The 26,131-nt window shown below is 42.6% G+C and overlaps 1 protein-coding gene across 3 annotated transcripts in view; it reads left to right on the forward strand.

Annotated features, from left to right (window-relative positions):
* LOC134207729 (low-density lipoprotein receptor-related protein 4) overlaps positions 1 to 26,131 on the forward strand; it is a 374,845-nt gene that overhangs the window by 332,988 nt on the left and 15,726 nt on the right. For all 3 annotated transcript variants that reach the window (XR_009978414.1, XM_062683578.1, XM_062683577.1), the window contains exons 4-5: positions 25,446 to 25,896; positions 25,962 to 26,086. Coding sequence is in view for 2 of the 3 variants with exons in the window: in XM_062683578.1 (XP_062539562.1) it covers positions 25,446 to 25,896; positions 25,962 to 26,086 (576 nt within the window). In the remaining variant the exon portion in view is untranslated. The remainder of the gene's footprint in view (positions 1 to 25,445; positions 25,897 to 25,961; positions 26,087 to 26,131) is intronic.

The raw sequence follows: 26,131 nt of genomic DNA on the forward strand, positions 1-26,131 counted from the left end.
TATTTGCCTCTGATGGCGCTTAATACTTTCTGTGTTACTATGAAGGTCCGTTCAAACACCTTCCCAAGGATTATGTATTCCACTTCTCAATATTTCCATGAGTCACCGGCCCTTCAATATCGACTCATAAAGGTTTGATTATACCAAATATCTTAGGTTTTGCAACAGCTTTCAAGGATTTGTTCAGACACAGAAAATATTTCCTCGCCTAAGAAAGTTGTTTGAGAAAATCCTCCACGTATTTGTTCCAGAAATTATTTCAGGAATCTCCAGAAAAATCCTTTAGGTCCTCCTTAACCTACTTTTCGTGTGATTTAATGGAGAATCATCCTAGAATCTCTGGAGGAATTCCTCCATATAATCTCATGGATTTTTTAAGGGATCATCAGAATCCATAATTGGTATATTCATTTTCCGATTGTGAATACACTGCGAATCAAACTGGCAATTCAAAGCAAAGCCGGGTACATACAGCTAGTTCTAGTCCACAGGTGGAAAAAGTTATTTCATGGAAATCGTCGTTGTTTGCAGTGTCATTTACGAAAAGGCAACCAGAAGGCTGACCAATATGTATCAGCTCGTTTACCAACACCACGAAGGCGTGTGGGTATTCAGATGCAGAGAGCCTAGCTAGACTGTAACGTTGTCTTCAGGGAGTTGCCTCCGAAGCAGTACGCAGTCGTTTAATTCTCCCATCCGTCGTACCCAGTGTCATTACTACGCTTGAAACACTTTACGGTAGGCCGGAGCTTCTAATATATACACTGCTGCAGCAGGATCGGGGAGTTCAAGCTCCGAGACAGGATCGCCTAGACACGTTGATCGGCTTTGGCATGGCAGTGTACAATCTCAGCCACCACCTGGAAGCCAGCGGACAGTATACTCATCTCAACAAGCCATCAACAAGGTGGATAAACAACCAGCAAACCTAAAACTCGACTGTTCGTTATACAAACAGCGCTGTGCGGAAGAAAGCATTCGCTCTTTTGCGCAGTATACGGCAGTATAAGGGCAGCGACCGATATTACCCTACATTACAATCGCAAACATGAGTACGACAGCTGCCCAAGCCACGACGTCAAAATCATCATAAGAGCATTGAACTCTCAGGTTGGCCAAAAGGAGGAGTATAGACCGACTATTGGGAAGTTTAGCTCTTACCGGCTGACAAACGAAAACGGCCTACGACTTATTGATTTCGCCGCTTCCAAGAAAAATATGGCCATTCGCTGCACTTACTTCCAACACAGCCTCCCGTATCGGTACACCTGGAGATCACCTGCAGACAGAATCACAAATTGACCACGTTCTGATTGATGGACGGCACTTCTCCGACGTTATCAACGTCAAGACATATCGTGGCGCTAACATCGACTCTCTGGTTAACTTGCGCCCAAAACTATCCGTCATCAAGAATGTTCAGTACCGACGACCGCCTCGGTACGATCTAGAGCGACTGAAGCAACCTGATGTCGCCACTGGCACTGTATACGCGCAGTATCTCGAGGCAGCGTTGACGGAAGAGGGTGAGCTCGATGGTGCCCCTTAGACCTGTGCGCCGCCGCGCCACGCCGCCGCCGCCGGTGGTTTTACTCGCACCGCCGCCGCCGACGATTTTGGGTCGGCGCGCCGCCGATCATAATTTTGCCACGCCGATGACTAATCGCAATAAAAAAAATCAATTAACTTAAGTCGAGTCGAGCCAACACGAGACACTGAAAACGGCCTAATAATTGAGGTCGGAATACGTATCTGTGAAGAAATACAGCGTGTTGGAGTTAATTGGAATAGTACTAAACTAGTCTTATGACAGTTCATAAATGTTGTTAAGATGGCTCTTGTCATAATTCAATGTCAAATCTTAAATTAATAGCTTGGTTGATTAGTTTGAGAGTTTGAATGGGGCTTTATCTAGTACAGCTAATAAGTAATAATAATACATAAATTGTTAAATTGATCTTTGGAATGCGTTAAGCCAAGGCCTCATTAGGTCGGGCACCTAAACTTGCAGGTGACTCGCAAAATGGGTTTGATGTGGTTCATAAGCTTTTGTGGGGTCTGGATACATGCCCAAAGCGTTCCCATTCTTAAAGGATCTGGCATTGGTGCAGGTAAATTATTGCAGTTTAGAAATTTTAAGTTAAGTTGCACATTAGTAATTTCGACAATATTTATTTTTTTATTTATTTAAATCAACTTATTAAATCAGTTTTCCTTGTTTTTAGATTTGTGCTATTAGGATAGAACTTATAAGGCTTATAAGGCAAACTGATTTAGCAAAATATTTAAATCCCAACTGTAAATGTTTTACCGATTTTTTTGTTCCGACCCCCGAGTAAGTAGTTTATATTTTGAAATCAATTTCTGAATATTACAAAACCACTTGCTGAGCATCAGCAAAGCAAATATTACGAGCATCAGTTAAAAACGGTTCTTATTTTTTTATTCACAGCTATTGTAACCCAGAACTGGGGCGTTGTCGCCTTGCTGCATAGTATTTAGTCAAATTATTTAGTTAAAACGTCAGGTATTTTCAAACATTATGAAAATTTAATTTAATTTTTTTTTCTTGAAATTATTTAATACTGTTTTGTAAAAGCATTATTGTAAAATTCCTGAAATTTCTGAGAATATCGTTTAAACATTCATTTATGAATTCCTTCGAAAAATACTCCAGAAATTAGTTCGGAAATAAATCAAGAAATTTATTTGATAATTCCTCCGAAAAGCTTCTTTTAAAAAACCTTATAAGATTATTTAGAAATCAGGAATTTGGGTATTCCTTTGGAGATTCCTTACAAAATTTCTCCGAAAATTCCTTAAGAATTTTCATTACGGATTTCTTCACAAAATCCTTTACGCATTTCTTTCGTAAATTGCTTAAGGAATGCTTTCGAATTTTGTTCCATGAATTCCTACATTCTGCTTCGGAGACTCCTTGAGCAATTCCTTTGGAAGTTTCTTTAGCAATTCCTGCGGAAATTTCTTATGGAATTCCTTAAAAATTCCATTAGTTTTTATTTTGAGAATTTCTTCAGACATTTTTTGAGGATTTTTTCGGAAATTTTTCGTTTTGAAATTGTTTCGGCAATTAGGCCGATACAAATATTTAAAATCTATTTTGTCTCCCTCCTCCTCGAACTTTTTTGCCAAAAAATAATATTTTGAGGGGGCAGCAAATTCGGACAATTTTGAGGATGTTCAAAACATTCTTTAACAAATCCGACGAGTTTTTTTCATTTTTATATTTATTTTTTATTATCCACCCCTTGACCTTTCGGAGACCAGTAGGACAAAATGTCAATTCCATATTTGTAACGGCCTTATTTCATGAATCGCTAGAAAAAAATTCTTCTAGATATAAGGTATTCATTCAAAATTTGCCTACGGAATTTCTTCAGAACTTCTTCCAGCAATTCCTTTAAAACATTCTCCGGGAATTCTTCCGGAACTTCCAGCAGGAATTTCTTGGAAAATGCCTTCATCTTTCCGAAAGTCTTTTAGTGTTTATTTTTAGCAACTTCATTTTCAATAAATTTCAAAGGTTTTCCTGGGAGATCTACCGAAAAAAAAATCTGGAGAAATCTCCGAAGGAAATTTCGGAGGTTTTTCGAATAATCTTTCAAAGAAGTCCCTGGAGGAATTTCCGAAGGAATTCTGGGCGGTATTTTTTTTTGACGTAGGACTACGTCTGTGTTTTCTATATTGGGGTACACTTTACGATTGCAAAAATCTGGGACCGTCACGAAAATATGATAGACTTTAAACTTTAATATCTAAGCCGTTTCTCGATGGATTTTCAATTTTTTTGGACCATTCGATCAAGGATGAGTCAACGCTTCTTTGTATTTATTTGAAAATACTGATTTTTAACTATTTATTATCGATAATTGATAAAAAGTTTAGAAATAGGTAAACTAACCAATCACGTACATGCATCACTAGCACAGACATCAAAAATCAATCGCTTGCGGGTTTGGATCTAATCCTCAGTTTGAACAAGATTTTACGCATAGCAGACGCATCAAAGCGATCTTAGCGGAGAGAACACAGCATCACGGAGACGCTAATAACATTTTCAAAGAAAATCCATCGCATTGGTAGTGGTGCTCGATGTGTTGCTGCAGATCATTCAACCTCAACGAACCAGAATTTCATATGAAGAAAAGGTTGACCATAAAAATAGCACTGTGGCGATTCCGCACCGCCAGTGCCGATGCTGAAAATTGATTACAAATTGTGGTGTCAGTTAGTTGGAAAGGAACATTGGGAAAAGAAAATTGGTTCTTCTCAGGACCAACATTTTATAAAAAGAAAGAGTTAATTGCGAAAATGGACTGTTTCGGTGGCATCGGGTTTGGCGTGGTAGCTTGGTTGCTGTTAGTGATCCCATCCATTAAAATTTTCTACATCATCTCCCTCCGACGCGCTATCAAATTCGCTATTTACGATTGAGTTTTGAAATTTGAAGAAAGTTTATTTCGGATCAACTTTCTTTTGTATAAAATCCATAAAGACGCCACCTTTGTGAAAACTATCTACCTACAGCAATTACCTATTAGTGAACGTCGCTTGGACAGACAGATGTCAAGAGATAATGTTTGGTAATATGAAGAAACTTTTTTTTTTTTTTTTACTTTATTAAGGAGACAAATGAAGAAACTTCGTCTTGAGTCAAATTTCTGTTGTCATTCCTCGCAACAATACTTACTTACTTTACTTATGGATCCTGTACACCTCCGGTGGTGCAACAATACGCATCTTAGATAAACACAGGTCACTTTTTAGTGACTTGGTCACTTTTTTCGGGCTAGTCACTAAAAAGTCTCTTTTTTCGACCTCAAGTCACTAAAGTCACTTTTTCTCGCAAAAAGTCACTATTTTCAACTATTTTGAAACTATTGACTAAGATTTTTTTATAAAGCTTTATCCATCGGAAGCTGTTTTGTTTATGGCGGAAATTGAAAATTGGCGGAAATGATCTTGGAAAAATGATCACTCAACTCAAACTTTATGCAGTAGGGGAAGGTGAGAAGACTTGATTCTCCCCTGTTTTACCAAGAACTAAACTGCCCATGATCGCATATTTGTTACACTCCACAACAGTAACACAGGTTTTACTATCTTGCTTATCTATGGTGAGCTGGAAATGATTGAGTTTGTGGGGAGGATTAACAAACGATTTACAAAATCAACCAAAATGCATATGTTACAAATGCTATCATTTTTCACAGCACAAATCCATAAATATGCTAAATGATCTTCACTGATAAAAATGCCATCATTCCACCACAACTTCAGGATATTTGAATTTTGAGTTGTTGCCTCAATTTGAGGAGACTTTATCTCTCATTAGGTATCCATATAAACATTTGTCTAAAAAAATCAAGAAAATATAATTTGTTCTCAAGCGGCTTTTTACAGATGTAATGAAGGGTTTGCTCTAAGCAAATATTTATTGAGTAGATATCAAGAAAAGCGATCAAGTCTCTCCAATTTTGAAGATTGCATGCGCTGTCGAATTCCATAGCAAAAATCGTTCATGAATACGCACCTCAAGTCGGAAAATCTGCGTATTTTGGAGTTAAAATATTTAAAAATTCAGAGAGCATGTTTCTATTTACAAGCAGGAGGTCAACCGTTCAATCCCAAGCTCGTTGTACCTCCATCTTCACAATTTTTGTATTGTCTTCTACCAAAACGATCCTACTGTTGTTCCTGTTGCACTAAAAATTCCAAAAACATCCGTGGCACCTATGACAAATCGTTAGAGTTCTCTGCATCTTTCTTAAGTAGGCAGCTAATCCAATGATCGTAATTTTCACTTATTCTCACGAGAAGGGAATGCTCATTCACGCAGATATTTGCCGAGAAATAATTTTCAGGAGAAAAACAGGTGTTAAGAGTGATAACCATATTTCGATCACTTCCAGTGGCGTAAAAATTTGATTTGCTTGCAGACTACTCATAGTTTTAAATTGTCCTGCTTTTTACTGATATTGAGTAAAATTTCCGTGGGGTTAAAAGAGAGGGCAATAATTTTACTTAGTCTCTGAGTAGATAAAAGTTACCGAGTACGATTTTCATTTTTCTTCTGAGCTCGTTTTAAGAGAAAAGAGTGGCGAGTGAAAGATGTTTTCCGCCACAAATTACAAAAAAATATTCTCCTTCGACCCAAAAACGCTTGATTTCGTCTCATCGAACTTGCAATTGAAATTGGAAGTCACTATTTGGTCACTTTTTCTGCAACTGAAAGTCACTATTTGGTCCCTTTTTTCGTCAGCTTTGGTCACTAAAGTCACTATTTTGAGTGGCTTCGGTCGCTACCAGCCCTGTAAACAACATCTCATAACCAAATTCAGAATCTTTCGAGAAAAAATCATTGGATTCTTAGAATTCGTAATTCTCCGGCTGTGGAAACCCGATCGAAATGGCTCGCGCGCAGAAAAGCGGCTTTCTTATATCCAATGAAGTAATCCATTAGCCCCGCCCTTCATTAATCGTTATGAGTGCACATTATATTTACACCATATCAGCTCACAAAGGGGCGGGGCTTACGGTTTTGATTTATTAAATACAAGAAAGCTGCTGTTCGACGCGCGCGCGAGCCAGCAGACACGCACACACGCACACGCTTCAGCAGACACGCACACACGCATTCCAGTTCGAGACAGCAACACGTACGGACGTGTTTTTTGCTCGCGCATTTTTTCGAAGTGTTTTTTCTCGTTCGTTCGCTGTTTACGTTTTCGCTTGTCGCGTTGGCGTTATTTTCTCCCGGACCCGTCATGGGAGAGTCGGTGGCCGATTCGGTCGCTGGAAAAGTGCCTAAGCGCACTGCTCTTGGAGGCGCGGGTAACCCTCCAAGCAGCTTTGCAGAGCAACGTGTTCTCGCCGTTGCCGCTTGATGACGCCGGCAATCCGCCGAAAAGAGGAAGAAGCAGCAATCGCAGCTGCCGCAGGTGCAACCGGAGCGGAAGGAGAAGTGCCCGCCCGTGTTTGTGAAGGGCGATCCGCCGGATTTACGCCCAAAAATTCGCCAGCTGATCGCTAAGGGGCTGAAATGTACTTTTCGGCTCTGCAGCGAGGGCGTGAAAGTGATGCCGGCCAACAGGGACCATCATCAATCCGTCGTGGAGTTCCTCGAGGTCCACAAGTATGAGTACTACACTCATGACCACCCCGGCACGAAGCCGCTCAAGGCTTTGCTGCGAGGACTTCACGACATGAAGGAGGAAGAGCTCCAAGCAGAGCTTGAAAGTTGCGGACTGAAGCCAGTAGCCGTCCACAAGATCGCTCGTCACGACAAGGCGAGGAAATATCGCGACCAGCTTTACCTGATCCATCTGGAGCACGGCTCCACTACCTGGAAGGACCTGAAGCTGGTTGGCGTTATAAATTACACCGTCGTTGACTGGGAGCGATATCGGCCAGTGCACCGCGATGTCACGCAATGCACCAACTGCTTCAATTTCGGGCACGGCACCAGGAACTGCCGCATGAAGCCGCGCTGCAACAAGTGTGGCGAACCCCATCCGACTGACGAGTGCGACAAAATGGAGGTGGCCGATCCCAAGTGCGCCAACTGTGGCGACAAACATCGGGCCACCACAAAGGGCTGCCCAAAGCGAGCCGAGTTCCTGGAAATCCGGAAGAAGGCTTCCACCAGGACCATTCCGAAGAAGAACCGTGTTCCTGTAATCAACGAGGTGAACTTTCCAGCCATCCCGGCTCCCCGTCGTGTGATTCCAATACTCCCACCGCTACAGCCGCACAAGCGACTGGCAGCGGCAGCTGCATCGGTCCAAGCTCCAGCATCGTCGGTACCATCCACCAGCGAATGGCCCCCGCTTCCTCCTCCTGGGTTCCGTCGGCAGTCGGAGAACGAAGCCGTCCCACCGGAAGAATCTGCCCCGCTGTACACTCCGGAGCAACTGATGCCGATCTTCGCGCAGCTCGCCACTCGACTGCGCGGCAGCAAAACCCGATTCGACCAGGTCTTCACACTTGGCATGTTCATCATTGAAAATGGCTGCTAGTGTGGGCCTGGTCAACTGGAACGCTTGCTCGCTAAAGAGCAAAACAATCGAGCTGAAGGATTTCCTTGAGGAGAAGGAAATAGACGTGGCGTTCATCACCGAAACGCACCTAAAACCGGAGGTGAACATCAACATCCCGGACTTCCGCATCGTGCGACTCGACCGGCCGACCAGGGAGGTGGTGTGGCCATCGCTCTTCGCTACAACATCAACTGTCGTTTGCTTCCAAGCTTCCAGCTCAGTGTCATCGAGGCCATCGGTGTCGAAATCACCACTTCGGTCGGCACAATCGCGCTCATCGCGGCGTACTGTCCAACGCAAGCCAAAGCCGGCGATGGATCATCGGCTGCCCTTCGGAGGACATCGTCAAGCTGACGCGGAGGCAAGGCCAGTATATCATTGCCGGCGACTTGAATGCCAAACATCAAGCCTGGGGCAACAGTCGCGGCAATCGAAACGGCACCATCTGGAGCAACGACATGGAGGAAGGCCACTACACGATCCTGAGCCCGGATTCCCCACTCGGCTGAGTCGGTCCGGTGCCCACGCAACGCTCGACCTCTACGTAACAAACCTGAGTGACCACGTCTCGCAGCCGGTTGTATACCAGGAGCTCAGTTCGGATCACTATCCGGTGGTGGCGGAACTGGGCTCCTCGGTCAATCGGCACCAGCAGTTACGGCGGAACTACCACCGAGTGAACTGGCAGCGTTTCTAGCAGAGCGTCGATAACACCGTCGACTACGAGGTGCGTCCGGAGACGCCGGAAAGTATCGACCGCCAGCTGTGCGCTATCGAGAAGGCGATCACGGCGGCCCGAGAGCAACACGTACCGACGGCTCGGCAGGTAAGCAACTCCTTAAACATCGATACACTCACCAAAGATTTGATTCGATTGCGGAATGTCACTCGCAGGCAGTTTCAGCGTACTGGACTGCCTGAGCTTAAGGCACGCTGCAATCGAATCACAAAAATTATCAAGGCCAGAATGGTGGACCTCAGAAATAACGACTTCTCGAATAAGATCCGCACTCTCCCAGATTATGCTAAGCCGTTCTGGAAAATGACCAAAATTCTAAAATCCAAGCCTCGGCCCATTCCACCTTTGATCCCACTAGACAATAATGGCTCTAAGGATCGCTTGATAACTCCTGCAGAGAAGGTCGCTGAAATAGGTCGTCACTTCGTCAGCTCACACAATCTTGGGCAGAACATCGTCAGTCCACACGAAGCAGCCGTCAACGAGCATGCTAACAACATCCATTTGATTCCCAACGACTTCTCGGAGGAGTTGGAGATCTCAGCTGACGAATTGACGGCCTATATCAAATCGTCGAAGAACATGAAGGCCCCAGGCTTCGACAGCATCCTGAATCTCGAGCTCAAACACATGAGTGCTCCGTTCTTTGAGCACCTCTCGCTGATCTTTAATCAGTGTCTCCGGCTTAGCTACTTCCCATCGTCCTGGAAGTCAGCGAAAGTCATCCCTATCCGGAAGCCTGGGAAGGATCCTTCCTCCCCCAAAAGTTATCGACCCATCAGCCTTCTCTCAGGGTTATCCAAGCTATTCGAAAAAGCTATTCATCATCGGTTACTTGAGTCTGCCGAAAATCTCAACATCTTGCTCGAGGAACAGTTTGGTTTCCGACGCGGTCGATCAACTGTACACCAGCGGACCTGAGGTACCAACGTCCTCAGACGGAACAAGTTTGTCTCGAAAACATCCGCCATGGCCTTACTCGATGTCGAGAAGGCATTTGACAATGTATGGCATGATGGCCTGGTGTACAAACTACAACGCTACAATCTTCCCAGCTACCTGGTGAAAATCATCAACAATTACCTGTCGGCAAGGACATTCCGGGTCTCAATCAGCGGAGCGAGTTCCAATGCGCACAACATCGTCGCAGGCGTCCCCCAGGGCAGTATCCTCGGCCCCTGCTTTTCAATCTGTTCACCTCCGACATGCCAGAACCTCCAGAAGGCGGCATTCTGTCTCTGTTCGCAGATGACACATCCATCGTCTACAACGGTAGAGTGATCAGAGCGCTAGTGGCAAAACTCCAACGAGGCCTGGATGCCCTGACAGAGTACCTCACCAGCTGGAAGATCTGTATCAACGCGGCGAAGACCCAGGTCATCATTTTCCCCACTCCAAATCCCTAAACTTGTTCCGCCTGGGGACTGTAAAATCATCCTCAATGGCACGACTGTGGAATGGGCCAATGAGGCCGGCTACCTTGGCTTGACCCTCGACAGCAAGCTTATTTTCAGGCAACAGGTTGACAAAACGGTGACAAAGTGTAACGTCTTGTTGAAACTACTGTACCCTTTGATCAACCGCCGGTCGTCATTGTCCCTGAAAAATAAGCTTGCTGTCTACAAGCAAATCATCCTCCCTGTGATCGAATATGGCATGCCGGTCTGGGAGAGCTGCGCTAAAACCCACCACCTCAAACTTCAACGGGTCCAAAACAAATTCCTGAGGATGATCCTCAACACCCTCCCAGGACAAGAAAATCCGAGGTCCACCGTCTGGCCGGAATAAAACCTTACATGAACGCTTTGGTGAGTGCAAAGAAAAGTTTAGGGTCCGTTGCTTGCATTCGGATCAGGCTCCAATTAGGGCGCTAGTTCCAATCTAGGTTATCAAATTTTTATTGTAAATATTAGTGTACATAGTAGTTATGTTATCAAATTTTAAAAACACACCAGCGCCTCCTAAAGGCCGTCATGATATATCATATTAACACTCAAATAACAATATAAACATGAAAATTTAAAATTGAAGTTGGAGGCCAAGCCGGCCGAGCACTGTACATGTAGAAAAATAATAATTGTAGAACAGAAAATGATGAAATAAAGAAGAATTTTACTACTACTACTTACTTTACTACTGCGCGCGCGAGCCATTTAGATCAGAATTCCACAGAAGGCGGTTCGACATTCGATGCAGCGAAGCGGACACAGCAGTACGAAGTGGGTGGCAGTATGGCAATGCTGCAAATTTGCACAAGCGATTGGATGCAGTTAGTTATTGGAATGGGAATTGGAAAAGAAAATTGGTTCTTCTCAGGACCAACATTTTACGAAAAGGAAGAGTTAATTGCAAAATGGACTGTTTCGGTGGCATTGGGTTTGGCGTGGTAGCTTGGTTGCTGTTAGTGATCCCATTCATTAAAATTCACTACATCGACTCCTCCGACGCGCTATCAAATTCGCTATTTACGATTGATCTCATAACCAAATTCAGAATTTTGCGAGAAAATTTAATAGGATTCTTAGAATTTGTCATTCTCCGAACGGTCCGTTGTCTACGGAATCCTGATCGAAATGGCTTGCGCGCGAATAATATTTTTTTTTTAAATAAATTTCTTTTTTATTTTATATAGTTTTTATATTACAATTATTTTACATGTTAAGTGGTCAGCCAATGTTGGCTCTTCAACTTTGTAATTTCATTTCTGGTTTTATTGGTAACAATTAGTTTTGATGGAAAATAGAAAATAATGATTTTGACTTCATAAAGCGCTGGTTAATTTATAAATTTTAAAACAATTGAAATTCCTACCTAACATAACCTAAACTAAACCTAAACAATTTGAAAAACTAGGTGACTAGGTCTCTCACTACCTGGTGTTCAGAAGTTTGGCAACGAACCCTGTACTTCGCCATTGACTCACCAAAGCGATCGCTCAATAATTTCACTTCGGCTAGACGGTGAACCTCGGTATTCCTCATTCTCCGCGGGCAATCCAGAATAATCCGGAGGAATTTATTTTGCACTTTCTGCAGTTTTAGATGATGTGATTTTGCGCAGCTTTCCCATATTGGCACACCATAATCGATAACTGGGAGGATGACCTGTTTATAGATGGCAAGCTTGTTCTTGCGGGACATGGTCGATTTTCGGTTGATAAGTGGGTTGCGCGCGCCGAAAAGCAGCTTTCTTATATCTAATGAAGTAATTTCATTAGCCCCGCCCCTTCATTAATCGTTATGAGTGCACATTATATTTACACCATATCAGCTCACAAAGGGGCGGGGCTTATGGGTTTAGTTTATTAAATACAAGAAAGCTGCTGTTCGGCGCGCGCGAGCCATTTTGATCGAGATTCCACAGAAGGCGGTTCGACATTCGATGCAGCGAAGCGGACACAGCAGCACGAAGTGGGTGGCAGTGTGGCAATGCTGCAAATTTACACGATTGGATTGGATGCAGTTGTTATTGGAATGGGAATTGGGAAAAGAAAATTGGTTCTTCTCAGGACCAACATTTTATGAAAAGAAAGAGTTGATTGCAAAAATGGACTGTTTCAGTGGCATCGGGTTTGGCGTAGTAGCTTGGTTGCTGTTAGTGATCCCATCCATTAAAATTCACTACATCATTTCCCTCCGATGCGCTATCAAATTCGCTATTTACGATTGATCTCATAACCAAATTCAGAATCTTGCGAGAAAATTTCATAGGATTCTTAGAATTTGTCATTCTTCGAACGGTCCGTTGTCTGCGGAATCCCGATCGAAATGGCTCGCGCTCGCCGAAAAGCAGTTTTTCTTATATCTAATAAAGAAATTTTATTAGCCCCGCCCCTTCATTAATCGTTATGAGTGCACATTATATTCACACCCATATCAGGTCACAAAGGGGTGGGGCTTACTGGTTTAATTTATTGAATTCAAAAAAGCTGCTGTTCGGCGCGCGAGCCATTTTGATCGGGATTCCACAGAGAGCGGTTCGACATTCGATGCAGCGGAGCGGACACAGCAGCACGAAGGAGTGGGTGGCAGTGTGGCAATGCTGAAAAATTATGTCAACCTTTGAAGGCTTAGCCAAAAATCATCAAGTGGCGGTCGGACAGTTGCAACGCAAGGTGTCGACAAGCGATTGGGTGCAGTTATTTATTGGAATGGGAAGTGGGAAAAGAAAATTGATTCCTCTCAGGACCGACATTTTATGAAAAGAAAGAGTTAATTGCGAAAATGGACTCTTTCGGTGGCATCGGGTTTTGCGTGGTAGCTTGGTTGCTGTTAGTGATCACATCCATTCGAATTTACTGCATCATCTCCCTCCGACGCGCTATCAAATTCGCTATTTACGATGGAGCTTTTCAGTTTGAAGAAAGTTTATTTCGGAAAGTCGGATCAACCTTCTTTTGTATAAAATGGTGGGTTTTGTATAAACTCAATGTAGACGCCACCTCAGTGGAAACTTTCTACAGCAGCCACCCATCGGTGAACGTCGCTCGGACAGACAGATGCCGAAAGATAATGTTTTGTAGTATGGAGAAACTTCGTCTTGAGTCAAATTTCTGTTGTCATTCCTCGCAACAATACGCATCTTAGATAAACAACATTCCATAACAAAATTCAGAATCTTGCGAGAAAATTTCATAGGATTCTTAGAATTTGTCATCCTCCGAACAGTCCGTTGTCTGCGGAATCCCGATCAAAATGGCTCGCGCGCGTCGATAACCCGCTTTCTTACATCTAATGAAGTAATTCCATTAGCCCCGCCCCTTTATTAATCGTTATGAGTGCACATTATATTTACACCTATATCAGACCACAAAGGGGCGGAGCTAACGGGCTTAATTTATTGAATACAAGTAAGCTGCTTTCCAGCGCGCGCGAGCCATTTTGATCGGGATTTCGCAGAGAGCAGTTAAATAAGATTTTACGGAGGGGCTCTGGTAGCATTTTCAAAGGAAAATCATCGAATTGGTGGTGGAAGTCTGTGTTGGTGGTCGTCATTCAACCTCAATAAATCAGCATTTTATGTGAAGAAAGGGTTGATTACAAAAATGACGTATGTTTCGATTTCGTGCGATGCAGTGGCGATGCTGAAAATTTATTCCTAATGGTGGCGTCTTGGCGAAAACTTATCGAGTGGTCGTCGAACAATAACAGCACGAAGTGGAATTCTAACCCTAACGTTTCGACAAGCATTGGGTTGCAGTTAATTGTTGGAAAGATGCATTGGAGACCCAAAATTGGTCCTTCTCAGGACCAGAATCTTCTGAACAGAAAGGGTTGATTGCAAAATGGACTGTTTAGGTGGAATCGGCGTTTGGCGTGATAGTTCGGTTGCTGTGAGCGATTCCATTCATTCGAACAAATTTGTTGCGTAGTCACTCACCGACGCGCGCTTATGATTCTGCTATCGAAGGGTAACTTTCTGTCAACGCCAAACTATTAATTTTGGACTTTGATGAACATTCTTGCATCCCGGATTAAACTACCCTTGTGTAAAATAATGGTACTGTAAAGAACCGATATGTTTCCAATAATGGAGCTTTTCAATCCTCAACTACAACAAAACATAATTAAAATCTTGTGAGGAAATTCCATTTGACTGCTACTGACGCCATCCATTTGAACAAACTCATTGCATCAGCTTCCTCCGACGCGCACTTGTGGCTGTGCTACCAAAGGGCAACTTTCTGTCGTCGCCAAACGATGGTAACCCGGAAAAAATTGATATCATTTCTAATGACTAACGAAACAAAACCAAAGAATCTTGCCAGAAAATTCCACTTTTCCGTCGACGAAGGCTAAATCGATGAAGTCGCCACCTTAGTGAAAAATGTCGTTTAGCCTTAGTTTGACACAAATTATGATGAAAAATACCTTCCATTTCGTATAGCTACGTAGTCCTACGTCACCTTTGCGTACAACCCGATTGGGCTGCACCTTTGAGTTTTTAATTATTTAAGAAATAAAATTCTGGAGGAGTTCCCAAATACATTTTTATAGGCGTTTTTGAAGAAATTTGTTTTGGGTTTAGTGCAGGAATTTCCAAATAAATTGTTGAATGCATTCCCAAAAGAGAACCTGAATGGATTTTCAAAAATAAATCCTAAAGGAACTTAAAAAGAGTTTTTGAAGGTAAAATATTTCCCTAAAGAATTCCTAAAGGAATTTCCAGATAAATCCATAAAGATATTTTTGAAGGATTTTTTGATGGAATTCCCGAAGGAATTCTTAAAAGAAATTACGAAGAAATTCCCAATAGAATTTCAGAGAAAATGCCTACTGGTATTTCTGATGTAATTCCTAGATTTCTTCAAGAATTCCTTTGGAATTTTTCCCAGTAATTTATTCGCAATTTCCTCCAGAGATTTCTTTGAAGATTCGTCCAGGAATTCCCTAAAAAAAAGATCTACAAAAACTCCTCCGGGAACGAATCCCAGAAAGTTCTTCGGAAATTCTTTCGGATATTCCTTAAAATTTACCTCAGGAATTACGTCAGAATTTCCTACACGTATTCCTTTGTTTAAGAAAACCATAGGAAATTTGTTAAGGTTCGTTCTTTTGGAAATTCCTTTAAAAATGTCGTAGGAAATTGCTTTAGGAATTTCTTCATAAAATCCTTTAGGAATTCTTTCGTAACTCCCTTAGAAATTCTTCCGGATGTACCTTCCGAAAATCATTCGCAAATCGCTTTTGAAATATCGACGGAAAATATTCTAGAATTTCTCAAAAAATTCCTTCAGAAATTCATTTACAGATTTCTTCGGAAATATGTTTAGTCTTTAGTCTCTTTAGTCTTAGTTTGCTTAGGATTTTTTTCGGAAATTAATATGGAGGTTTACAATGTTATGAAAACTCATATGTGAATATGTACGTTATGTGGAAGATATTGATTTGGAAAATGTATTGGAGGTAACCACTTTCCCTTCGATGGGACTCGAACCCATGACCCTACAGTACGCTAGACTGGTGCTTTAACCAACTAAGCTACGAAGGACCTTCGTCGGCCTTCGCAACCTAGCGGCTACTGAACGAGCTCGAGATTCCCAAATTGGACGCATAGTCAAATCACTCGCAATCCACTCGCAAGCCAATACTTCCACATGTGTATTGTACACGTCCACATTAGAGGAGCGTGAGTAGGAAAGGTGAGGGAAAGTGGTTACCTCCAATACATTTTCCAAATCAATATCTTCCACATAACGTACATATTCACATATGAGTTTTCATAACATTGTAAATTAACGTCCAAGTCGGGTGGTTTAATCCCCGGAAATAGGCAATTACCTTTGATTGAACTGATTAATATGGAGGATTATTTTAGGAATTCCTCCGGATTTTTTTTAGGAAAAAAAACCTTGGAAATTTTTAAGAAATTCCTCTATGGGTTCCTTAGCAAGTTCTTTGGCATCTTTTCCTGAAATTCCCATAGGAATTCTTTCAGAACTACCTAAAGTAATTCCTTGGGAATTTCTACGGGTAATCGTTTGAAAATTCTTCGGTAACTTAAGGAAGAAGTTCTTGGTCATTTCCTCAGTAATTCTGTCTCAAACCTAGTAACATTTTGTTTTTATGCAGGTTTTATAACACTCTTGAAGAGTAAATTATGGTCTTCAAGAGCGTTGTAAAACTTTTGTTACTTGGGAACATTCTCCATTTCTTTTGATTTTTCGGGAATCTCTTCAGAAATTCATTCAAAGAAATTTCTTCAGAAATTGGTTTTGGAAGCCATTCGGAAATTCTTCTAGGAATTCCCTAGCACATTTTTTCGAAATTTACTGAAAAGATTCTTTATTATTTTTCTGCGGGAATCCCTTCGGCTCCCTAATGTAAACTATTTTTGAAGTCGGTGCTTCCGGGCAAAATTATAAAATACCTATACATATAATAAGCAAGGCCTGCGTGCCCAAACCTTTGTTCCTTATGACGAATAAACGAGTCTACTTTTAGCAAGGAAACAAGCTAGTTCGGTTTTGTATTTCCTTGGTGTGATTTGTGGGAAGTCCGTCGTGGGATCAATAGTGAAGTTGGCCAAGTTCGGATGAAGTATTTTTACACTAAGTTCTTTTGAAAATTACTTCAAAAATTTTGCCAGAAATGTCTGTACAAACTCTTTTCACTATTCCCTCGGAGAATCCTTTTTGAACCCCTTCGAAGATTTTTTCAGCAATTTCTTCGGAAATTGTTTTAGGATTTTTTCGGAAAATATTACATCCTTAACAAATTTCTAAATGAAATCCTGAAAGAATATTCTATGGTTTTACCTGTGGTTTTACTAAAGGAATTTCCCAACGAGAGCCTTAATGGTTTTTGAAAAAATGCCTATATGAGTTTCCGCAGAATTTCTTATAGGGTTTTACAAAGGAATTTCTAATGAAACGTCAAAAAAAATCGTAGTTTCCTCCGGAAATCTCTTCAGGAACCCACCAAGAACTTTTTTTTGTCATATTTAACCAACTTTTAAGGAAAATATTCAATTTGGTAGGTCATCGTGCCCCAGTCTTACTCAGCGAGAGCTCATTTTAGTTATGTTGATCATCTATTGAGATTTGTGCATACAAGAACGCGATGTGGGGAGTAAACTGTCCATTGTGGTTGTCATAAGTGGATTCCATCGTGAATGTCGTTCCAGGATCCAAGGGTCACTGCAGGTGAACGAACTGCAAATTCTCTAAATATACTAGATATGCAGCCGCTCATACATTGCCTAATTATATATGTAACTCAAAGCATAGTAGTTAGAATTTTTCTGAAATTTAGATATATTGAGAAGTAAATCGACTGGATTTTATCAAAATCCTGAATTAGGAAAGCTTTTGGGAAAAAATATTAACAAATTAGTCCTATGACACCGAAGTCTAATTCTCAATATTGCGAATTTCGAATAGTGAAGCAGAATTCGTTGTTAAATTTTGATTTATCAAAATCAAAGAATAATAAAATAGTTTAAATTTAAATAACATTTTGAGGTACTTATTAGTGTCGCTGGTAATTTACTATGGAATGTGCTGTTTGATGATCGATCGAATATTACAATTTTAATCCACTGAAGTCGATTTTTATACGAGCGATTCGTACCGTGTGAATCAAAACAGCGTGAATTAAAAAATTCGCGTTAAAATTGATTTTTTTAGCCATTGATTTTTTCATCCACGCCGGTTCACGCCGCCGCCGATAAAAGCCAACAGCGCGCCGCCGTGACGCCGCCGCCGCTGGGGCAAAAGTGACCACTACGCCGCCGCCGCCGATTATATGACCGGCGCACAGGTCTAAGTGCCCCTATTGAGGACTGCTGGAATACAGTTAAAGCAGCACGAGATATCTCTCGAGAAGGAACTTTTCAAGGATTACATTCTATTCCAGTTACTTTAGGATTACAATGAGGAATAATTTTATTTATTATTAGCAGACCCGACGAACTTCGTTTCGCCTAAAATTGATTAGTTCTCGAGTTATGCCAAAATTTCGGTTTCATTTGTATGAGAGCCCCCCTTTCCAAAGGAGGGAGGGGTCTCGAACCATCTTAAGAACCTTCCCCGACCCCAAAAACATCTGCATATAAATTTTCTCGCCGATCGGTTCAGTAGTTTCGGAGTCTATAAGGTTCAGACAGACAGAAATTCATTTTTATGTATATAGATTAACGACGGAGAATAACGTCGGGTATGTGGGACGAAGTAGATGGAACGATTGGTTCGACGAAGAGTGCAGACAGATTCTGGAGGAGAAGGACGCAGCGCGGGCGGTCGCGCTGCAGCAAGCTACCTGGCAGAACGTGGAACGTTAAAGACGGAAGCGGAGACAGCATGCCCGCCTTTTTCAGGAGAAGGAACGCCGCCTGGAAGAAGCGGAGTGCGAGGAGATGGAACAGCTATGCCGTTCTCAAGAAGCACACAAGTTCTATCAGAAGCTCAACGCATCCCGCAAAGGCTTCGTGCCGCGAGCTGAAATGTGCAGAAATAAGGATGCGGGAGCATCTTGACGGACGAACGTGTGGTGATCGAAAGGTGGAAGCAGTACTACCAGGAACATTTAAATGGTGCTGAGAGTACAGGCAGAGAAAGTCAAGGCAGCGGAGGAGATGACTACGTCAGTTCAGCGAACGATGGAAGCCAACCAGCCCCCGACAGTATAGACCGCGTAGAGCTATGGAAAATTATGGAAGAGAACAGCTTCCCAAGGAAGCTTACCATACTGATCAAAGCAACGGTGGATACGATTTTCTCAGATCCAGTCCATTTATTTTCTTCGCGGATGACATGGACATTGTCGGCCGAACATTTGCAAAGGTGGCAGAACTGTACACCCACCTGAAACGTGAGGCAACAAAACTTGGACTAGTGGTGAATGCATTGAAGACAACCGAGGCGGAACCGAGCGCGACAGGGCCCACCTGGGAAGCAGTGTTACGATAGACGGGGATACCTTCGAAGTGGCCGAGGAATTCGTCTACCTTGGATCCTTACTAACGACTGATAACAATGTTAGTCGTGAAATACGAAGGCGCATCATCTGTGGAAGTCGGGCCTACTACGGGCTCCGGAAGAAAGTGCGTTCAAAAAGATTCACCACCGCACCAAATGTGTCATGACGGAGACGCTGATAAGACCGGTTGTCCTCTACGGACAAGAAACATGGACAATGCTCGAGGAGGACTTGCAAGCACTCAGAGTATTCGAGAGGCGGGTGCTTAGGACCATCTTCGGGGTGTGCAAGAAGACTGTGTGGCGGCGAAAATGAACCACGAGCTCACCCCACTCTACGGCGAACCCAGTATCCAGAAGGTAGCAAAAGCCGGAAGGATACGATGAGCAGGACATGTTGCAAGAATACCAGACAGCAACCCTGCAAAGATGGTGTTCGCTTCCGATCCGGCAGGTACGAGACGACGTGGAGCACAGCGAGCGAGGTGGGCAGACTAGGTGCAAAACGACTTGGCGAGCGTGGGGCGCATTCGAGGATGGAGAGATGCGGCCTTGAACCGTGTATTGTGGCGTCAAATTGTTGATTCAGTGTTATCTGTTTAGATGTTAACTAAATAAATAATAAATAAAACGATCACAAACCACAGCTACAACAGCCGTCGCCACAACAACGAGGCGCAAAGGGCACTCAAGATAGAAGTTTCTGCTGTGTGCATTCTACGAAAGAGACAGAGAAGCACTCTGCGAAGGCGGATATTTTATCGAGAAAAAAGAACGAACCAATGGTATCGCTTGCCTCGTTTCCAAAAACGCTGGATATCGTGTAAAAACCGTTAGACGAGCGCTGGAGGACAACGGAAACGCTGGGACTGTGTCGAATCTGCTTGAGAATCCATGGAAAGCGTACGTGCAGAATTTGGCACAAATGTGAGATTGACGGTTGTCGGTATCGACATTATCAACCCCGTGAAACAGGCACTAGTTCTTGAAGCCACCGTTTGTTGGCGTGGCGCTAGTGCTTTTTATGAAGTTTAAAGCTCCGTTCATATTGTACCGATTACATTTCGCGCGGGTGTTCAATGAATCACCTGCTTTGAGCGTGCTTACAGCGGCACACTAGGAGTTAACTTTCTGAAATCAGTATGGCGAAAGGCATCTAAGGCTCGATTTCTCAAAATCAAGCACCTTCATCGAAAAAATATTTGGTAGGCGTAGTAGCGGACACCTTCCTACATAACCGGTACCAAATAGTTTTTCATGAAAAGTTTCTAAATTTGAGAAAACCTGCTTTAGATGTCTTTCGCCATACAAATTTCTGGCGGTTAACTCATGCTGGCTATTTGCGCATATACGACAGCGCCTGTATGTGGAAGCGGCAGGTTGAAAATCAGCCACTGTCAATAATTCATTATCGCAAAATAATTTTCTATCGTAAAAATTTAAATTTCAATAACTTAAATTATATTGTTCTGTTTTCGTCATTTATTGGCATTGGTAATGACTACAAAAATTTAACTCATGTTTGGGTACGGTGCTGGGACTGGGACAAGCAAATTTTGGGTGAAATTTAATAAATATATTGTAACTCTGTCAGTTATCATCCGTTTTTGACAATTTAGGGATGCCTGAACCGGAAAATTAATATAGTTTGTTGGTTACAAACTTGAGCTTACTATGATGTGGATCCAGAAGAGCGTCGAAACTAAAATGAATTATTCTACTTAGTCATCTTACGATTCATCGACAGTTGTTTTTTGGAAAACTGTTGGAACCGCTTTTTTTTTTAAGAAAAATCTTTTTTGTTTGCATTTGATCTGATTCAACTGGAAGTGGATATCGCATTGAGGATAAAATTTTGCTTTGAACTGGACAATTTGTGTGTTGACAGAATAATAGTTTTTTGAAGCATCATGGACTTAGCGTAAAAGTCAAGAGATGAAAAAGATTAACTATCGAACTGCCAATTACCGGAGATAAGTTATGTTTAGCTGAAGAGAAACCTAGCTATATTGCCCGTGTTACAAATGTGTAACATTTGTATTTTTGTCGATTGAGTCAATCTTAAGAATCGTCTCCAAATTATCAGTTCTTTGAGCTGACTAAATGAAATCTGAAAGTTTGTTCTAGAAAACCCGAAAAACTGCTAAGATGTTTTGTAACATTGAGTGAAATGGCCGAATAACAGAAACACTGGAAAATTCTGTAGCCGTTAAGCCGTGAACAGGAAGTTTCGTAATTAATTTGCACTCAAATAAAACATGTCACTGCTAAAGATCTCAAAAAAGATTTTTTGTGCTATTTTTGGCGATTCTTAGAAAGTTAATTATATTTCCATACTAATACAAATCATAAACTTAAAAGTTCCATTTTTCACTTACCTACAAAAAAATTTGACAGGAAGGTCAATTGGTTTGCAGTTTTATTTTTTCCGTTTGTGAAAATTGATTTTCAAACAAAAAGATGCATTAGGAATTAAAGGCTTTCTAATGTTAATAAGTCCATAGCCCACTCTTTGTCACAATAACAAATATTTTTCAAGTTCCTTCAGACATATATCAACTTGCTTAGATATCGACATAGGTATCAGGCACACTTAACAAAAATCTGTTATTGTGATAAGACTGTGCGGATAACTTTTGCGCTAGGTGTATCTGAAGTGTACGAATCAGTTATAGAGATATTTGCAATATAGTTTTGAAACATATTTTAGATGGTACGCTTTTTCTTTCAACAACAGCCTAAAATATAAAAACACTGTTTATAAAAACACTGTTATTTTTTTATTCGAATTAAATCTGCTCTCGAGCGATATTGCCGCATGCCTCACTGTGTTCCGTGCTTAAAGCCACAACTTGACAGCTAGCACCAAGTTTTCGGCTTCAATCGCATTGTATGCAGATGACAGCCGTTTCAGGGGGCTGGACATTACACACTGCTCCACTCAAAACAAAAAGTGGAAATGAAAGAGAAACATGTCAACTCTAAGGAACAAACGCGATCACCAGCAATAGAGGTAATAAACTATAGAGGGAGATTGTCGCTGTCGTCACTGGCGAAACATCTTTTGCTGGCGAGGATATGGCACTAAATGTCAACGAAGGAAAAATCAGAACGTTTTGACAGATAGGTACCCAACATGTTTGGGGACGATAACAAAGGGAACCGCAGCGACAATCGTCCTCTATAGTTTATTACCTCTATTTCACCAACAGCCACTTATCTGGCAGGGCGACACTGTTTCGCATAATTCCAGTGCAACTCCTAGTCGGTGGCAGCGTACGCTTTCTTGGACAATGGATCAGCAAAGACGTTGTTAGAAGAAGAAATCGCAAAGCAATTGGGCGTTACTGGAGAAACTCTTCCTTTGTGTCAGCAGTGGACTGCTAGTGTAAAGCGCATTGAATTGAATTCTCAACAAATGGCGCTGAAGATATCTGGTGTAAACAAAGCAACCAGGTTCGCCCTAGATTGAAGAAAATTGGCGTTTCTCCCGCATGTGTCTCATGGTTAAGATCGTACCTGTCTAATACCACACTATGTGTCAAAATAGGAACCGAAAAGTCTGAAACGTTTTGTACCATTTCCGGAGTATCTCAAGGAAGCAATCTGGGCCCGTTGCTTTTTGTACTATTCATAAAAGAAATCGATACACTGTTGCCACTCGGATGCCGATCGTTTTTCGCAGACGATATCAAGATCTACATGATAATTAAGGGTCGACAAGATTGCATAGAGCTTCAGAAGATGGTAGATTGTTTTGAAATGTGGTGTTCCAGAAACTTCATGACAGTTAGCATTGCTAAATGCAGGATCATCTCGTTTCATCGAAAGACCAAACTATTTGTCTTTGACTACACCATCATCGCAGTCCAGCCGTTGCAAAGAGTAACGCATATACGAGACTTGGGTGTTATGCTTGATTGTGTGGCCCCACATTTCGAGTCCACTACTCTGAAGTAATTTCTAAAACAAATAGACAGCTTGGATTCATACTCAAAATTTCTTCAGAATTCCGTGATCTATTCTGCCTGCGATCACTGTATTGCTTGCTGGTACGATCCATTTTGAAGTCAAGTGTGGTTTCCTGATGTCCATACCACGCCAACTGGATTGCTACGATCGAATCAGTTCAGAAAAAAAATGTACGTTATGCTCTTCGCTTCCTCCCGTGGAATGATGCCACAAACCTGCCTTCATATGAAGAACGTTGCCAACTTCTTGAACTACAAACCCTAGAACGACGACGAACCATCGCTCAGGCTGTATTTGTAAATTTTAAAAGGAGAAATTGACGCCCCATCTGTTCTAACTGAGATCAATATTTGCGCTCCAACAAGAATTCTACGCCAGCAGAATTTCCTTCACCTTGAAACGCGAAACGTTGAATATGGTCAGCATGATCCTATTAGATTTATGTATAGTGTTTTCAATGACGTTTTTGAACTGCTTGATTTCAACTTAACCACGCGGACCTTTCAAGAACGACTCTCATGAAGACGACAACTATTTTCAAGGCTAAAAAACTCATTTTTTTTTTTACTTTTCTATATGTTGTAAGTTTTAGTGAGTTAGTATATTGAGCACTAATTGTTCATTAAGACCACTAAAGTGTCAGACGAATGTGTACAAATAGACAAATAAACAAATAAAGGATGTGCGCACGGTGCGTAAGCTAGATCTTCAACTGCAATCGTTAGGTTCACGGAGTTGGCGCAAGCTTTTCTGTATCTGACCACTTAAGGGACATGAGAATGCTCTTCCCCGAATTCTCATTGGAAATGATAACGCCCATGTTACTACAATGCTGGAAGTTCGTGAAGAGCAACCAGGAGAACCTATTGCGGCAAATTCAAGACTTGTGTGGACACCCAAGCAACCAGAAGTTCAGATTTTACTTAAATTTACTCTTAACCGAACTAATTGGTTCACTATGGTTCACATCAAGTTCCAAGCATCCTAAACGGAACTTTAAAGTTCACTTAAAGTTCCGTTACATACAAAAAAATTACTTAAAATGAGAGCTGATTAAGCCAAAATAGCCCTTCTTATCCGAACTTCTGGTTGCTTGGGCAGTGTACGGATCACACAATGAAAATGATGATCATGTGCGCTGCGCAGCTTCCATGATTGTGAATGCCAGGATGGACGGCTTTGGTGAAGCAGCTTGGTAGTCGACGTCGTACAGATACCTGAGTCTTCATCTGTCCAGCGAGCAAAGCAAGTACTCATAGAATCCACCAGACACGACGGGCAACGATTTGAGACCGCGCTTTTGTGGAAATACGACAACTTGGTTCAAATAGTTATCTGATGGCGGTTCGGTGTCTCCAGTGCCTAGAGTGGCGCATCCGAAAGGATCCGATGATTGACGAAAGCATCACAAGACAATTGATCCGAATATCAAACGAAAGCCTGCATTCATAAGGCGATTCTGTTAGGAAGTCCCTTCGGGATTCAGCTAGGAAATTCCTCCGGGATTCCGCCAGGAAATCCCTCCGGGATTCCGCTAGGAAGTCCCTCCGGGATTCCGCTAGGAAGTCCCTCCGGGATTCCGCTAGGAAGTCCCTCCGGGATTCCGCTAGGAAGTCCCTCCGGGATTCCGCTAGGAAGTCCCTCCGGGATTCCGCTAGGAAGTCCCTCCGGGATTCCGCTAGGAAGTCCCTCCGGGATTCCGCTAGGAAGTCCCTCCGGGATTCCGCTAGGAAGTCCCTCCGGGATTCCGCTAGGAAGTCCCTCCGGGATTCCGCTAGGAAGTCCCTCCGGGATTCCGCTAGGAAGTCCCTCCGGGATTCCGCTAGGAAGTCCCTCCGGGATTCCGCTAGGAAGTCCCTCCGGGATTCCGCTAGGAAGTCCCTCCGGGATTCCGCTAGGAAGTCCCTCCGGGATTCCGCTAGGAAGTCCTTCAGGGATTCCCCTAGGAAGTCCCTCAGGGATTCCGCTAGGAAGTCCCTCAGGGATTCCGCTAAAAATTTTAGAAGAACTCAAAATGGTTTTCAAATGAGTACACTTCAAGTGCATTCTTTAAAAAAAACCGTTTGGGGTGGGGGTTTATTAACCACCCATTTCTCTAGCTTTTTAAAGATTTCATAATAAATATTCTGTTTATTCTTTCCAGATCCATAGTTAGAACCGCATATTATAACTGTATTATTCGCTTGATATTCCTTGTCCACAGCTTTCGGCGTGTTCGGATATTTTTTAACAGCCCTCTATTTCACCTCATTCACAGATGCACCCAGGACGAGTTCCGCTGCCGCGACGGGTCCTGCATTTCGGCTTCGTTCGAGTGCGACGGCGAACCGGACTGCATCGACGAGTCGGACGAAAATGCGTGCGACCGGCCGATGCAGATTTGCCCGGACGGAGAGTTCAAGTGCAAGGGAACGCTGGGCGGACTGGGCGGTCCCGGTGGCCGTTGCGTGCTGAACCGGTTCCGCTGCGACGGCGACAACGACTGTGGCGATTGGAGCGACGAGGAAGGATGTCCCAAGAAGCAGGTGATGTGCACGGCCAACGAGTTCAAGTGCGACGATGGGGACTGCATTCCGGTGCAGTGGCGGTGCGACGATAAGCAGGATTGTAACAACGGAGAGGACGAGAAGGGATGTCCGGTGGATAAGTTGGCTGGGCGGACCTGTTCGCCGGATGAGTACACTTGCAAGGATGGGCGGTGTATTTTGGTGAGTTGGGGGTTTTGGAGGGTTACGATCATGAAGAAATATCACGGATGTTGCTTTTTTAATAGCGCTCATGGGTTTGCGATGGATCCGCTGATTGCAAGCGAGGAGAGGACGAACAGGACTGCGAAATCAAGTGTGAAATCAACCAATTCGCGTGTTCATCCAGCAGTCGAAACAGCTCCAACGATCCGTAAGTATCGTAGACTCATAGATCAGTTGCGTCGATCTAACAGAG

This window comes from Armigeres subalbatus, chromosome 1 (assembly GCF_024139115.2).
Source record: "Armigeres subalbatus isolate Guangzhou_Male chromosome 1, GZ_Asu_2, whole genome shotgun sequence".
NCBI classification, from domain to species: domain Eukaryota; kingdom Metazoa; phylum Arthropoda; class Insecta; order Diptera; family Culicidae; genus Armigeres; species Armigeres subalbatus.